Genomic DNA, 16,757 nt, shown 5'->3' on the forward strand with positions numbered 1-16,757 from the left:
AAGCAAGAGGTAAGAAGGTACTAATTGTCAAAATGAATACTTGTGGCCAGGACGAGAAAACCAAAAGGAAGAGATCGATGGAGGAAAGGATTTGTCGACTTTATACTCGTCCCACACCTAGCTCGAACCATACGTCTCAAATGCCTTGATATCGGGCGTTCGTCGAAATTCTCTTAATTGAATTCATCAGGGCACTGTCATCGGGTTGATAAGTGCCAGAAATGAAAGGAGTCAGCCCATCCAGGTAGCTTAATCCTCGACGAAAACCCTCTAGGTTGGAATGGACTGGGAGGTCAGGATGTCTGATTGGACGGTGTGATTTTGTTTCGCTTGGCGAGGAGCCACAGCATAGCACAATACTGATCCTTGGGAACGAATGTTGATGGAAGCCGGTTGGGACATCCTCTGAAGGGGTACATGATCTACAAAGGCGGGTTAACAGAAGGTGGATCTCCTCCGACAAGAGCTACTATCATGTCGACTTTGACACTCAGAGGTCCAAATTGGGTCAACAAGCCAGCTTGATTGACCTGGAAGGCCTGCACTGGTTGGTATTATTTTCGCGGACACGAGGATTCAGGATCTTAGGTAGTTTAAAGGCAAGGGTGGATCTAAAAGAAGGAAGCAATGTTAGATATTAACTCTATTGGCTAGTGTGCATTTGTCCCTCTTGGCATCGTTGCCTGTTTTGACCTCACACTTCGTGTCTCTTGCTGCACTGCAAAATGCATTAGTGACGGCAGCCTTTTGGCATGAGGCAACCCCTTTTCGTCCACATGACGCGCGTTTCTGCTGCTCACCGCCTGCCGGTAACTTCCTGCTGGCCGTTATCAATGATTTGTCTTATACTGCGCTGCACGCACTCCTCATTTCCTCGGTTCCTCGTCTCCCAATGTTCTCAGCCTTACCGTCTTCCCACACCCCCTTTCTATCTTTCTTCCTCCTTTTTATAACATGCAATCTCTCCATCTCCGACTGGTAGTCTATCAATAACTCGCATCCCTTCTGTGCTTCCATTCCATCTTTCCCCCTCTGATCACCTCCGTGACGCCGAAAGATTTGCTAGGCTGTACTTCACAGTCCACTCCCCGAATGGACATGCCCATGAATTTGGACCGAGAAAGCCGCTCCATTCAACCGCAATCGCGGGCGGCTTTGCTGGCAGGCGTCCCCCATGACAAAAAGTGGGCGCTGCTGAAGGACCTTCTCGAGCCTTTGTTCCACACTCACAAGGTCAAAGATATAGCGAGGATCATGAAGGAGCAACATGGATTTAGTGCAAAGTGGGTATGTCCCAAGGAGGCTTGTCGTTGCCAGCTGACCTTGCTTGAACTCAGCGAACCATCCTACCGGTATCATTTTAAGCAGTGGGGCTGGACCAAGAGCGTCTCCTCACTTACAAAGAATCACATTCTACACCGGGCGCAGGCAAGAGCTATGCAAGGAAAATCGACCTCTGCAGTGGTCGCTGGCCGGAAGGTCGATGGCAAGAGGCTCAAACGACAAGCCAAAGCCAATGCGAGACAGGAGTACACCATTTTGGATAGTTCTTCTCGTCTCGTTGAACACCAGTCCCAAGTCTTCGGACGCTTCCTTCCCTTTGGTAACAAAATGTCGTGGCGACCACTGTCCTTCGACAAGAACTATGCTGATGAGCCATAGATTTCTCAACTGGAACATGCCATTAGCTGCCAGCAAATTTAGAATGTCCCAATCTCCTAAATACACACCCCCGTTTGGCTTTCCCATCTCGACTCCAGACGGCGTCGTCATTCGGACACCCTCACTGACTGGCAATTCCCCCTCGCAAGTGGCCTCTCCGCATGATGAGCCCTCACCGCTTTCAGCTGCTGTGGCGGAGACCATGGCATTGGACCGGGTTCGTCTTTTCTTGCATGGTAGGTTTGATGATCTCGCAAAGACCATGAACGATGCAGAGAAAGCCACAATGTCGACCTGGCTATACCAATTCTGGGTGTTTGCGTTCATGACGTCTAAACACTGGGGCAAAGGACCTCGTGACTGGACTAGGGACAACCTAAACTTCGACGCCTATGAAAGCTCCTGCCACCGCCCTTCTCCAGCATCGCCGGCCCTGTTAGCCCGCTCGCCTGTGGAGACGGGCGCTCACGAAGACGTTCCATCGGAGATTCGAATGCCATCACAACTTTGTCGGTGGTCTATTCATGTTGTAGAAGAACCATACGAATCTGTCTATGACGAAGTCGGTAACTCAGGTTCTGAATGGCCACCGACATGGGAACAACCGCCGCTGGAAGAGCGGCTACGAAATGCCCTCGAAAACAACGATTTCAGCAATATTGCAACAAACAGACTACCCCTAGCGATGTCACAAATCGTCAAGGCTGTCGAGAGGTCACCCCACGAGCTCTTACTAGAGTCGTTTTCGTTCAGTATTATGGCCAGAAATGAGCCTCTTTTGGAACAGATGTTGCGGAAAGTCGCAGACGCAGGCATTGATATCAAAACGGTGTACCCATTACACATAGCCACCAGTTACCTTGACGGCGGGTCGGCCTGCTGCAATATCCTTGATCATCTGTGTTCATCGCTCCCCAGACTGAACACTTTCTATACCAACGACCACGGCCACACAGTCCTTGACAATTTGATGTTGACCATTTTGAAAGGTCATTCGAACAGCTCACCGGATATCCTAGATGAGACTTTAACACGGGATTCGAGCTTCGCGGGGATCGAAGTTGATTTGTGCGGGCGCTGGGATGCTGATTCACCATGCTTTCGGGCTCTTTTGCAGTCTGGAAAGACCAAAGTCCCGCTCAGCTGGAAACACAAATTCTGCCATACTTCCGTTCTAGCTGTTTGCCACTGCATTGATTCCTTGGGCTTTTGTGGTCTCCTTGGGCGATCAAGTGGACTGTTTGTGAGACGATGCTTCAGTTGCGGTCTGTCTTTGCAACTCTCACCGTTACATGTTCTCGTCCTAACCACTTTTCAATTGGCTCGAAGTGGGTGTGAGGGTGAAGACCTTTTCGGCATGATCGCTGTTTTGTTGTGTATGTTAGCAAACAGAATGGACCCGCAGGCAAGGGCTACTGTCTCTATCGACTTGCTCCTGGGTATCGACGACGGTACCCGCTGTACTCATGAAGATCTGAGGCCCGTTGATCTTGCTGAAAGATTGCCGTCTAAGATCATCAACGGATGGTCCGCCGAGTTGCGACGAGGCTGGCAGATATTCTGTCACATTCTCCGCCCTTACGAGCCTATTGTGGCCCGATCGCGCCGAAGGGAGCCATCATTCGACAATTCCGTCATCGATTTCTCCCAAGATTCTCTGGGAGATCTCACTGAAGACTCCTTTAGCCATGATTCGAACTCGGGTTGTGAGGATGATAACTTTCGTAGCGCATGTGGCGAGGAATGCGACTATTTTCCGGAGTACTACAAACGCAGCGACATCGGTCATGTCTGGGCAGCCGTCCAAACGGAATTACTCACCTACCGAAGAATCAACGAGGCTGATCCCTGGATATCTTCTTACTTTGACTTGGACGCGGTCTTGGCCGGCCTAAAAACGGGAGAGGAGATATCAATGCCACTTTTCGACAATAGAATGATCAAACCATATTGCCGCTGTGGTCGTCCGGGAGGTTCATGGAAACACGTCCTTCGGGAACGGATCGCAGAATATTATTTCGGTAACCTAGATGTATGGGATCGTGCCTCTTTCATTGGGCTCCCATGTCGTTTTTGGTAGTGAGCGTGAGTGGCTGATCTAAGCAAGATCATCTGTTAGCCAACTTCGGTGCAAGGCCTGCGGCGTGCGCTTTCACCATTCTATGGCAACTCGCATCTCTTCGAACCTGGGACAGAAAAGGTGGCACGTTCTGACAGGGAGGCAGCCTTCAAGGACACAGAGATTGATGATGTGTAGGCGGTTGTTCCATACACAAAGATGCATGGATGTCTTCGGAGAACGGCGCTCTTGAAATAAAGATCCTTCTCTCATATTCGTGGGAAGCTTTCTCTGGAGATGGAGTGAATCGCAGGATGTCTGTCAGGAAGCACTGATATCAGACCGTGGCCTTTTTGAGCCTTTGGCTCGCTTGGTTTCCTAATCTTTCCCGGTGGATATATCCCTTCCCATTTCTTACATGTTGACACCTAATTTTCAAACCTCTACCTCGCCTTTTGGACCGTGTCGTAACCTACCGTACTTATCTCTGTACCTTCCATCTCTCCAACCTTCTGACTGCAGGTAAAGATATATATTGTAGCAAGGAGTAGGAGCAACAATGAAAGCGGCCTCTACTTAAACCGCAGACAGATCCCCTGCAACGACTTTACAATGATAAGTTGGACGGGCGATAATGGCGCTGTTGGCATACTCAACGCAATTTAATTAATTTCCTTCTATGGTACTAGCTTTAGGTGCAGAGGTATATCCAGGAATTTCCTCTCTATATCCCCCTAATATCCTCTCTATACGAAACCGTAGACGACATTCTTTTTCCAGTCTTAGTCCTAGTCATTGTATGCCCCTATTTCGCCAGGTTTTCCTTGACTCACAACACGACCAGCAGACAAATTCACGCAGAAGTCGGCATTCTCCACCGCAGCTGCTCGATGAGCAATCGTAATGATCGTGCTCTCTTGCAATTCCTCCCTCAAAACCCGCTGGATCTCTAAAGAAGAGTCAATGTCAATGCTCGCTGTGGCCTCGTCCATGATAACGACTGAACTTCTTCTCAGGATGGCTCGGGCGAGCCCGACGAGTTGTCGCTGACCTTGACTGAGATTGCGACCTCCGTTGTCAATGTGTGTTTTTAGTGTCCATCCATACTTGCCACATACTCTTGACAACACCGATTCACAAGCAGAATCGGAGTGTTCCTCCAACGGGTCAAGATTGTGTCGCAATGATCCTGGAAAGAGAACGGGTTCCTGAGCAAGAAATGTGATTCGTGTTCTCAACGCCTGTTTGTCGACTTGGGCGATGTCGATACCGTCAATAAGTATTCTTCCAGATTCAGGAGTAATTGTGGCCAGCAAAGCCAGTGCCATGGTAGATTTGCCCGAGCCTGTTCTTCCGGTGATGGCATTCGTGCTTCCACCCGGGAATCGAACCGAAACATCTGCAAGTGCAGGGGCGAGATGAGGTTGGTAGCGGATGGTGACATTCTCAAATACAACATCACCTCCGTACGTCGGCCAAGCAGCTGGTGGTTGAATAGAACCCACAGGTTCTTGCTCGAGATGGACCAGCTCAACCACTCGTTCCACGGACACAAAGTTGAGTTGTAGCTGACCGTATCCTTTGCAAATAGAGTGGGTCGACTGGACAAACTTACTGGCCGCGATGAGCACAAAGCCAGTCAGACCGGCCGACAAATTTGAAAATATGGCAAGCAGAGTCAACAGAAATGTTGATACACCTGAAAGGGTGTCGAATCTATACATCAGCCAGGCTTGTAGACTCCAGTAGAAATGGTCCATCTTCTGAAAAGCATCTGTGTCTCGAATATTGCTTTCTTGAAACGCGGCTTGTGCTCGAAACGCTCTGACCGTCATCAAACCATTGACCAACGCTCCAAAGTTCGACATCAGTGGGCTCAGGGACACCATTTCAAGACGTCGTAAACTTTGGGATGCTGGTAAAAAGCGGAGGAAGATGATCCAAAACGCCAGAGTCAAAGCAATGGCAAACGCCAGAAATAGAGGAGTGACGCTGGCGATCACAATTATCGAGGAGATCCACGCCACCCCGTACCAGATCACAGTCAAAAGCTGATCGGCAATATTGCCGTCGATGGTCCCCGTGTCGGAGGTCAGACGGTTCAGCAGTCTACCCATTGGCGTCACGTCGTAGAAGCGGAATGTCGTGTTACTAATTCGTTCCATGATGTCTCTGAACATCCGGCGCGCCGCCCAATATGTGACAACAAGCATGGACATGTCCGAGAGAATCAAACCCAGCGTCTCGCAGGCCACGATGACCCAAAACCCAAGTAACCAGGGTTTCACATTGACCGAAGGATCCGGAAATCGATCAAACAGGCCTGGGATTGGACTTTGGAGTAGATGAAGGTCGACGTCGAATTTCTGTAGTGTCAGGATTTGTCTTTTGGTTCGGTTGTAGGCTTCGCCCCATTCCTTCAAGAACCAACTCTCACCCACGTAGGTGGCTCGACATAAAGCCGCCGTTAAAACGACCATGCACCACCCTTTCAACGTGCCAGCCTTGACATACTCCCAGTAGACAAGAAACCGGACTCCACCATGGGCTCGGTGTTCGTCTTCAATGAACTTGTCGGGAACTGCAACTGACTCATCAATATCTGTCTCATATTCCTGGGAGGCATCTTCCTGGTTGGCCTCTCCCGTGTTCATGGGGTCTGGATTGTTCAGATTTTCATCGTTCCGATGCAAGATCACGGTGCCATGTGTCATTTCGATAAGCTGCGAGGCGACGTGTTGACAAACATCGATTCGATGTGTAGCGAGCACCACCGTACGGCCTTCCAACAGATTGCCACACAAACACTTGGTGACGATCCACTCCGCCGTCTGTTGGTCCAGAGCACTTAATGGATCGTCGAGCACGAGAATTTGGGCACGGCTGTATACGGCGCGGGCCAGAGCAACTCTTGACTTCTGACCGCCAGACAAGCCGATGCCATTCTCTCCAATATTGGAGAGGTCGCCATGCTTGAAGTTCGCCAAATCAGGGAGAAGAGCACAAGCGTCTAAGGTCTTTTTATATCGTCCGTGCTCGTAAGGTGAATTGAAAAGAATGTTGTCCCGAATGCTCATGCTTTGCAGCCAAGGGGTTTGGCCACAGTAGGCGATTGGGGCTTGTGGCTTCAGCAATTGGCCGTCGCAAAGATCCAGTTCCCCAAGGAGTGCCTGTAGCAGTGCTGTCTTCCCCGCTGCCACAGGGCCGTAGACCACGGTCAAGCCTCGAGAAAATGTGAGATTCAGGTGGTGTAATGTGGTCTCGGAAAGACCGGGCCATGAGAAGGTCGCATTACGCAATTCCACTCGGTCATCTGGGGACGCGTGGATTTCCGATTCTTCGATTTTATCAGGTTCTGCCATAAAGTCGGAGATACGATCGACGGCCACGGAGGCATTGAGCAAGACGGTGATTAAGTTGGGAAGCTCGCGAAAGTTGCTTTGCAAGAGTGCGAACAGTTGCAAAGCCGGGAACGCGATGTCAATGCGTAACTGGTGTCCGGCAAGAACCGTAAAGGCATAGAAAGTGGCCACTGGAAGCATCCCACTCGCGATGGAATTGACGAATTTGATCGCAGAATTCCAGAGAAACGTGACGACTTTCAAATTGAGTTCCTTTTGTCGAGCTGACATGACTCCGTCAAGCCATGCGAACTGCCATCCATACCATCTCAAATGTCTGATGGCTTCGATGTAGGAGCTAATCTTTTGTAGCTTGGTATCTGTAGCCTTGCGACGTTCCTTCTCCCAGCGGATGAGTACGCGTGCAAGAATGTAGTTGACGATCTGAGCAATGATGACCACGGCGACACCGATCAAGCAGGACCATCCAAGCATTCGCCAGATCAAAACGATGGACAGAATTAGACCGAGCGGTTTGTTGATAAGAGTCTGAAATTCCCAGAAGCGCTGAGCAACCTCATAGACGTCATTGCGCATGAGATTGAGAATTTTCCCCATCGCCGCCGGCGGCTTCTTCTCCGCATCAGACTTCTTTTTGGACCCAAAAAATGATGTGGCCATGTGCATCAATTTTTGAGCTCGTTTCGTTAAGTTGTCGGTTGAATTGGTCTGCCCTTGGAGAGCCTGCTCTGCTTCTAGCAGCGCATCAGCCTCTCCCGTGCGGGACGAGGCACACGAATCTTGTTCAGGGTGGTTGGCCTTCTGATTAGCCTCCTGAGGGAGACCACCGAGAATCTTTCGGTTGAGGGTCTTTTCATATAACATGGTAATCATCTCTCCTCGTGATCGTTCATAACATCGTCTCCCGAACCAAAGACTGAAAACGGCGCTCTGCGCGGCAATTAGTCTCGTGAGGAGGATCAACACCGCAAAGGTGATCGCGGGTTGTTTGTCGAACTGGATGGTCTCCATGGCCTGCAGCAATTGCTGCAAGATGACTGGAGCCGAGTAATTCGCCGCCAATTCTAAGATGGCTAACATGGTGAGAATGGCCAAGTCGATCCAGTTGGCCACTATGAGACGCCTCACAACTGTTCCCTTCAGTTCTCGGAACCTGTCGTGGAGGTGTCGGTGCTGAAATTCATAAGCAAGCAACCAAACGTCTTCATCATGAAGTTGCCTCTCGTTGCCGATCCTGATCAAAGGACTCAACCAAGACACCGTCATCCATTGGAGTAATGTCATCCTATCTTCGGGTGAACGCAACTTATTGGTGGGGGTTGAAAAGAGACGGCTGATCTCCTCCCGACTCCATGACGGATCACGAAGAGGCATGTTCACCACAGCGATGAGAGCGACAGCCGCTAGAATTGCACTCGAAACCGAGAGAATCGCACTTTGGCTGTGCAGATTTTCGGAGAATTCGGAAGCAATCAAGCTCAATTCAGCGGCGGCAATGCCGATGAAGTCGATGAACAGTAGTATGGACGCCGTCCTCGGTCGCCAAATTGCAATATGGGCAGCGGCCGCCGCCCACAACAGGGCGATAATTCTCGCCCATGGCAACCTTAACGCCACAACCGCTTGAGTGGCAAGCCCAGCAATAGACAGCGCAAAGATGCCGAGTCCATACCACGATGTTGTGGTCTTTTTCGGCTCGCTTTCCAGATCATCGACGGGTTCTTGAATGAATGGCTTGGGCCAAGGAATGCCAATCCTAGGAGAACGCCGGAACGAGTTCGACGACATGGTGTTTGGTTCTGACTAGATGGGATGGAAAAGGCCATTGCAGTTTGGTACTGACAGCCCAATGCCCGTCGCACAAATCCGAATCCGCACAGACCGCCAATGTCTGCTGCCTGCGATTTTGTCAATTCGCCAGGCTTACCGCTGAAGACACATGGCGACAAGCAACTGCCGCTGGTATGAGAGAGTCTCTATCGACTTTTTCTTCTTTTCGGGCCCTCACCTGGGAAGGGAAGAAATTGGTGAGATGAATTCGAAGTTTTTACTTGAATGCGAATCCACCGACGGCCCATTACGTTTCGTATGACGCGTTCAATGCCGGGAGACTCGGTATAGGGCGCCATAGCTTTATAGGCATTGGTGGGCCGAGAATACTGACTAATGCTATGGGCATCAAAAGGCAACATGGGTACCCGCGGGGAGTGGTTGGCTGGGAAGCACGCTGACCTCATCGCCGGGCAGAGGAACATCAGAAGCAATAAGTACCTGGATTCCGCTTCAGACCAACTGAGATAATCTAGCATGATACAAATTAGCAAACCTATTATTCACCGCTCGCTGAATCCGCCTCCACCGATAAGAATCCAAATGGATGTCGTCGAAGTTTCTTCGTGCTCTTCCCCGCCGGAAGGCCCAGTCCCTAGTACAATGCAGCCAAGGACAAAAACGTTCCTGAAAACCCTCCATCGGCCCTGACTATCGAACCGAAGGTTAAGACCAAAAAGGCAGGACATGAGATGTATATCTCTTATCTTGTCGATCAGGAAATGGCCGCAGAAGCCGTCGAAAGAGAGCCGGATAAAGCCATAATGCAGCCTGACATTGTGCATAAACCGCCGTCTCCAGGTATTCAAGAGGCGGATCTTTTACCCTCTACGAAATCCTCAAGTAGAGAGACACCGATTCAGGTATCATGTCTCTAACCAAGAGCTTCGTCTTTTTTCTTACCCTCAACATCGTTGCCGTCTTTTCGGCACCATTCAGACGAAATTCGTACAATTTGGTTGAGCCGTTGGCGAATGGTGATGTATTGTTCGAACTGGGAAACCTCACGTATCTCGCGAACTTGAGACATCCGAAAGCCTCGGCCACGGGAGACTGTAGCAATGCTGCCAAAGCCTCTAAAGGAGGCAAATTGCCCATAACCGTAATTAGGACTGATGCTTCTCTCATTACCCAGGACATCCTCCAAAGCATTGTGACAAGCTATCTCGAAGCCGATGACGTCTTCAAGGAAGACTTCCTTGAGACTATCTACATCGCGGCAAGTGCGGCGGATGTTACTCTGGATTCCTCGGCCATGACTTATCTAGAGTCCTCTGAAGTCAGCTCTGTCTTTCTCAGTGGGAACTTTCGGCCCAGCGATGTCGAGGGCTCTTCGACCGTGACTGTTCTTCAAGGCTCCATCCCTCCATCCGGTCCATATTTGGCGGCGATCGACGAGGACTCAATCTCCCTTGGGACTGTGTACCGGCTTTACCCCGATTCCTACAGAAACTTCTTGTTCGGGACTTATGACTCGAACGATGACAACGGCAGTTATACTGCTCTTCCTACCTCTCTTCCGAGATATTGGGATCCCATGATTCCGGTTCCTTCACGAATCTACAGTTGGGGAGATGATAGACCACTGGCTGGAGAACGTGTTGCGATCAAGGATCTCTTTGATATTAAAGGGCTGCTGACTTCGGGTGGGAGCCAGGCTTGGGCATACATCACGCCCATATCCGACGGCACCGCCCCTTCGATTCAGAAGATCATCGACCTTGGAGGTGTCCTGGTGGGAAAGTACAAACTCGCGCAATTCGCTTCGGGTGCGAATCCATGGGATTGGCAGGACGAACATTATCCGTTTAATCCTCGAGGCGATGGTTGGTTGACGTGTTCAGCCTCTTCCTCTGGTGGCGGGTGTTCCATCGCGGCCTATGACTGGCTTGACTACGCCATTGGATCAGATACGGGCTCTTCAATGCGAAGGCCAGCTGCGGTAGCTGGCGTATATGGGTCAATTTCGTCCTTCCCTTTTTGTCTTCTAAGACTAATCGGTCTGCAGTCAACGGCCTAGTCAAGGATTGATGACGCTGGAGCGTGTCATGCCTCTGGGGGGTGCTACAGACACAGCAGGAGTGTTCTCGCGCGACCCGTATAAGTGGATTAAATTTTCAAAGGCTTGGTAAGGAGATTCTGTTGAAACGGGAATATTCCTTTGTTGACCGTGATAGGTACACACCAGATACTTATCAGACCCCGGATATCACGGGGCTCTCACCTCTTTCGGTCCCGGACACGGACGCTTTCCCCAAGCGAATTCTGTACCCTGTGGAGTATCTTCCCCTGAACAATTCGGCCGCGGAAGTTGTGCTGCAGGAATTCATCGGTAGCGTGACGTCCATATTTGGAATGACGGTCGAGAAGTTCAACTTTACGGCCACGGTCCAAAATGCTACCAATCCTCAAGTCAATAATTTGACCTATCTCACTTCAGGGCCCTTGGGCGTGATCAACTCATACACCCAGTGGGAAGAAGTGGCGAAGCCGCTAATCACCCGATGGGCTGATCTATTCGATGGTCGTTTTCCACCGATCGACCCTGCCCGTCGTCCAGGGTGGCGAAGATATAATGAAAGTGAGAACACGGCCGCCGATTATCAAACCGCCCTGGACGAAAAGAATGCGGCCGTGGAATGGTACGAAGAAAATCTTCAGTTCAGTACGCCGGAGTCATGTTCTGAGTCGGTCATGCTCTATGACATCGGCACAGGGGGTTTGCCTTCTTTCCGCGAGGAGAGTCTCAACGAGTCGCCTGATGCATCGTACTTGGCTGTAACGCCGCCGACGGCCAAAATCACCGGAGCCAGCATCTGTCCAATATACGGCTGTGCAGATTTCACGATTCCTATCGGCCAGGTACCATATTTCAGCAACGTGACTTTTCATGAAGAGATGGTTCCGGTCACCATCAACATGGTGGTGAAGCGCGGGTGTGATTTTGTTCTCTTGAACATGATTGAGAAGTTGGCAGATGCAGGAGTACTGAAGACCGTCAAAACTGGCCGCACAGCATTCTGAAGGGTTTCCATAATAGACCTCGCTTGTCGCTATGTACCAGCAGTGACATCAGAATTTTCCCGAACTGTGAGAAACCACTCGTATCTGAGGCTGGATTCCTTGCGTTCTTCTACACACTCGTGTTGGCTTATTCTGCTCACAAGGTCCCTTGTAACTCTCCTATCAGAATCGAGTCTTCATTCACACATTTTCTCGCCCTCGATGAGGACTTGACAGATAGTGAATACTTCACGAGAGGAATCGTTCAATGTATCGAACATATTTCAAGACCGTCTAGATCAAATTCCTCCGCCCAAGATGAACAAATCTCAACAGGCTATCCTGCCACCTGAACGTCAAAGCCGACTTGCGGCAAGTCCCTTCCAATGTGCCAATATTGAAATATCGGCCTTCTCAGGATAGCCAGTCATTTGGAACCGGAACATTATACCAAATATCCAATCCGAGAAAGTCAAAAAGTCTTAAAATTGATCCTGCCGGCCAGCATGCCAGCGGACAAACTCCCAACCACCATCGCAAATCCCCTGGACCAAATAATGGCCTCCGAGCAGCCGTTGTCTCTGACCTCGCTCCTGGCGCCTGAACGTCTCCCCAACACCACACGGACTTCGCAGAAGCCTTCAAACTCATCAACGGCGGTATGGCAGGTTTTCTGTCCCGGGGATGACTGGATTCGAAAAAGTCATGCTCATCATGTGAGACATTCAGGTGGACGACGTGTTCAAGGCCTTCAGCCACCCAGAGACAGAAGAAGAGGGGCATGTTTTTTGTTGTCCTCCGTGAAATGACCCATACTGTTCCCTGGATGAGGATAAGAATAAGCTCGATGCACTTTATGCGGCGACAGGGCCAGAGACTAGGGCGAAAAAGCAAGAGTTGCTGATGAACGACGCCTCTGACCTGGCTTTGAACAAAGCTGCGGGTCTCTGAGTCTCATTTGATTGAGCCCCATGAGATTTCTGCGCCGGAATGTTGTTTTGATCAAAACTATATTCTCATATTCATCTTGCGTGCTTTGATCATGGACATGGATAGATATACCGGTGTGTACCATGAATCTTCAAGCTGGGGAGGACATCTCAGATGACTTCAACCATCTTCCTGAACCTTTTCTTGCTTTTTAGCGAAAACCCACAAAAACGATACTTTCTTCCCATCCTCGTCGTCGACTACCACCTCACTCTCGACATCATAAAAGTCCGCTTCATCCATCCACTTCAAACTGGTCACCGTGTCAAAGCTACTCCAATACATCCTCCCGCCACCTAACCATTCTTTACTTGAACCTGGATCATCACTCGCTCCCAAATTACATACCAGATATCCACCGTGCTTCAACCAAGTTGAGATTTTTATCAGCATTTCCACTTGCTCGTGCCGGGGGAGGTGGATCAGGGAATAAAATGCTACCACAGCGTCAAATGTATTGGGCGGAAAAGTGAGATCCGTCATATCGTCGCGGATGAATTGGATATTCCTGGTATTTGACAAATGAGAACGTGCGAGTTCGATCTGTGTCTCCGAGATGTCATTTGCCACAACGTTTGTGCATCGTTCAGATAGATGCTTTGTGACAGGCATGCCGGCGCCGCAGCCTAGCTCGAGGATATGAGCCGTTGATGGCGCGTGTAGTCTTGATAGGAGTTTGTCTATATACGCGGGACGGGGAGAAGTTTTTGCTTCGGTCCATTTGAGGTATATGCTGGCGATCTTGTCGTAGGACTTACGGACGGCGAGTTTAGGATCGTCTTCAATCGGCATCCCATCTGTGACGTTTACATCTTTGGCGACATGATGATCCTGGTCCATGGTGGTAGTCTTGTATTTACCAAGGGACTCTATACACGTATGTATGGACTTAGATTCCCGGTTTAGGACGAACTGAATGACAAATGCGAAGAGGTGGCTGTCGTTGATTTCAAGGATAGCTAGACGAGATCAAAATCACACTTTCCTATTCGAAGGATGGGCATACTATAAGAATCTCATGGTCGAGATGTGGATGGAGATATAGATATAGAAGTAGTTAATATGAGTATGAGTCATGTGTCTACCTTGGATCCTTCAAGAGAAATCCTCGGTTTGTGCCTTTGACCAATCGAAAGACAAGGTGGTCTGACTTTATCATTCTCCCATTTCTAGTGTGACGATATTCAAGCGGTTTGCCTTGGAGCTTGCGAGTCAAGTTTCGATCGTCTCATCCTGTGTAATACGTCCATTCGTCTTGCCATTGATATTCTCCTGCAACATTTCACCTTAACGATGGTCTCTGTTCCACCCAGGTTGCTCCTCGCTTACACCTGACAACGCACTCGCCCTTACCTTGTGTTGTGTTTAAATACGGTGTATCTTGGTCCGATTACCAGCTCCAGCCCCAGCTCGTACCTCACCTTTCTTTCGACTTCCACATACACTGTGGTGGGATCGAGGTCGTAATATATGCGTAGATTCGGTTCCGCGACACGACCGCTCAAGCAGTCTTCTCGACCCGAACGGCAACATTTTCTTCATGTTCACCGCGAATGCTCAGTTTCTCGTGTGCCTGATCAAGAACTGCTCTGTGCACCTGAACATCAAACACATTGACGTCTGTGGTCGGGAATTTCCTGGCGCTCACTTTCCGTTCGAAAAGCAAATCGAGCTCGGCAAATGATCGGCCGGCAGGCTCTGGAACTCGGAAATAGGTGTAGATAATGCAGAGAAAGCAAGCACCTGCCCAAAAGAAGCCGGCATAATTGCCCCAATTCCATTGACCGGGATTAAGCATGTAGGGAGTGATGACGGAACAAATAATGCCCACGACGTTGTAGAGGTTCCTTCCCAGAACCACCGTCTTGATTTGCAAGCGTCGAGTGGACATTTCAGCGACCAAGGAGTAGCACACGGTGCCGACGGAGAGTTGGTAAACAGCCGCCCAGACAATCATGATGCTTCCCGTAGCCATGGCAGCGGCGTCTCGATCGGACGGGATCCCAAGGAAACCCATGATCAGAAGCATGGTAAAAAGCCCACACAACCCATACAAGAAGAGGGTCCTTCGTCCAATACCCCAACTCATCAGTAGCCACACGCCAAAGACTCCGACCATGTTGATGCTGTACTGGCCGAGAGCAAAGCTGTAGGAGGTGGACGGATCCAGGCCGGCCCGAGTGAGGAAGTAGGAGGAGTACCCACTGAATGAATTACCGGACAGATTTTGAATGGCCCAGCACATGCAGACGATTTCGGTTCGCCGGAGATCGGTGCCTTTAAAGCAATCGAGATAACTGCTTCCCTCGGTTAATTCTGCTTCCAGAGCGGTTGTGTGAGCAATCATAGCAACCGTCTCATCGGCATCAAAGTTGGTCTCCTTGTTATGGCTGGTCAAACGAAGAAGAGCCCTTTTCGCGTCAGCCACTCTCCCCTTTCTCACCAGCCACCATGGAGACTCCGGGGCCAAAAAGATGCCCACGGCGAGAGGCAAGGGCCAGATCCACTGAAGACTGTAAGGTATCCGATAAGACCATTCGTCCGGGATGTTGAGTGATCCTTTGATGGCGCCGATACCAATCACCTGTCCCAGTCCCCAGCAGAAATTGACGTACGTGGTAAGATATCCCCGCAGGGCCACCGGGCAAACTTCCGAGGCGTAGGTAATGGTGAGGGTTTGAAACACGCCCCAAGGAATTCCCGACAGGATATATCCGACCAGAAGAACCTCGACACGTTGTGCGGTGAAAAATATGGCCGTAAACCCGGCCACCAGGGCGAGACAGCAGATCGTGGTGTATCGGTATCCAAGCCACTCCGAGACGTATCCGTTGATGAAAAGGCCAATGATTTGGCCGACTTGAGCACCATTTTGGAGTCCGGCTTGCCACGGAGCCGTGATTTCCCAGGATCCATCCGGTAATGGCTGGCCATACTTTTCCTTGAACCGAGGGAAGTTGTAGAAATTCGGTAACAAGCAGACGTCGAATCCTTCCATGGCAATGCAAGTACTGATCAAGATACTCCAGCCAATAGCCTTGGGATAAAGTCGAATGCCCTGCATCAAGGTCATACCATGTTCCTTATCAGTTGCGGCTTTGGCACTTCTGATGACGGCACTGTTGGACTGGCCAGGTAGATGGCCAGCCTCGTCTTCCTTGGTTCCCGACGCCATGGATGTGTGAGCGGGAGTCCGATTGATTCTGCGAAGAAAGGAGAGTCACACGACCGACGGTGTTGGCAAAAGATGTGCAAAGGAATGTGGAACGAATGAACTATTTGTACAGATGGCAACCCCGGGGACGGTTGCCGATCCAATACCCGCTAGCTCATTTCCTACTACTCCGCAAAGGCCGATAAGGACCAATGGCGAGAAGGTTCTCGATGGCCCATCACTTGATCAGATATGTCAATTCTCAACGGTGGAGAAACGGGGAAAGTGTCGAGATAGGGTAAGAGCCACCTTGGGGAACCCACACTGTGATCCTGCTTAGCGGTGGACAGAACAGACTCGACGGTAACGCAATTCTCTCCGATATCACGCCACTGAAAACTTTCTAAGGAAGTTCAACTCATGGGGGGGAAAAGTGTGGGAGTGGACCGTGGAAGGGCAAGGCTTTGATGTGGGGGAAAGGGTTTACCGTTACACTTTTGAGTCCTGGAAAAGCGGTGGGCCGGGAGATTGCTTGGAAAGGAGAGGAACTGAAAAAGAAATAATAAGTTGAACTTACAAAAGTAGTAAGAAAATGCCGAGCCGAAAGATTACCACCAACCCCTAGTCAAGTATAAAGCTCCGTAAGGCTCGCGGGAATGGGACTGGGCTGGAGCATTAGTTGGGAACTGACGCCTAC

The 16,757-nt window shown here is 50.2% G+C and overlaps 6 protein-coding genes across 6 annotated transcripts; 3 read left to right on the plus strand and 3 right to left on the minus strand.

The window, feature by feature from the left end:
• Positions 1–1,092: 1,092 nt before the first annotated feature.
• Positions 1,093–1,662, plus strand: Z518_07112 (uncharacterized protein; the record flags this gene model as incomplete). Its single annotated transcript, XM_013415241.1, has 2 exons — positions 1,093–1,283; positions 1,338–1,662. 2 exons carry the CDS (start codon positions 1,093–1,095, stop codon positions 1,660–1,662), a joined length of 516 nt encoding a protein of 171 aa, XP_013270695.1.
• A 43-nt stretch (positions 1,663–1,705) lies between these two features.
• Z518_07113 (uncharacterized protein) lies at positions 1,706–3,742 on the plus strand (the record flags this gene model as incomplete). Its single annotated transcript, XM_013415242.1, has 1 exon — positions 1,706–3,742. The coding sequence occupies one exon, from the start codon at positions 1,706–1,708 to the stop codon at positions 3,740–3,742; it is 2,037 nt and encodes a 678-aa protein (XP_013270696.1).
• Positions 3,743–4,509: 767 nt separating this feature from the next.
• Z518_07114 (uncharacterized protein) lies at positions 4,510–8,871 on the minus strand (the record flags this gene model as incomplete). Its single annotated transcript, XM_013415243.1, has 1 exon — positions 4,510–8,871. One exon carries the CDS (start codon positions 8,869–8,871, stop codon positions 4,510–4,512), a length of 4,362 nt encoding a protein of 1,453 aa, XP_013270697.1.
• A 910-nt stretch (positions 8,872–9,781) lies between these two features.
• Positions 9,782–11,937, plus strand: Z518_07115 (uncharacterized protein; the record flags this gene model as incomplete). The annotated part of the gene is made up of 3 exons (XM_013415244.1): positions 9,782–10,872; positions 10,922–11,041; positions 11,091–11,937. The coding sequence occupies 3 exons, from the start codon at positions 9,782–9,784 to the stop codon at positions 11,935–11,937; spliced, it is 2,058 nt and encodes a 685-aa protein (XP_013270698.1).
• A 1,089-nt stretch (positions 11,938–13,026) lies between these two features.
• Z518_07116 (uncharacterized protein) lies at positions 13,027–13,746 on the minus strand (the record flags this gene model as incomplete). The annotated part of the gene is made up of 1 exon (XM_013415245.1): positions 13,027–13,746. The coding sequence occupies one exon, from the start codon at positions 13,744–13,746 to the stop codon at positions 13,027–13,029; it is 720 nt and encodes a 239-aa protein (XP_013270699.1).
• Positions 13,747–14,407: 661 nt separating this feature from the next.
• Positions 14,408–16,081, minus strand: Z518_07117 (uncharacterized protein; the record flags this gene model as incomplete). Its single annotated transcript, XM_013415246.1, has 1 exon — positions 14,408–16,081. One exon carries the CDS (start codon positions 16,079–16,081, stop codon positions 14,408–14,410), a length of 1,674 nt encoding a protein of 557 aa, XP_013270700.1.
• Between the last annotated feature and the right edge of the window lie 676 nt (positions 16,082–16,757).

This window comes from Rhinocladiella mackenziei (genome assembly GCF_000835555.1).
Source record: "Rhinocladiella mackenziei CBS 650.93 unplaced genomic scaffold supercont1.5, whole genome shotgun sequence".
Lineage (NCBI taxonomy): Eukaryota > Fungi > Ascomycota > Eurotiomycetes > Chaetothyriales > Herpotrichiellaceae > Rhinocladiella > Rhinocladiella mackenziei.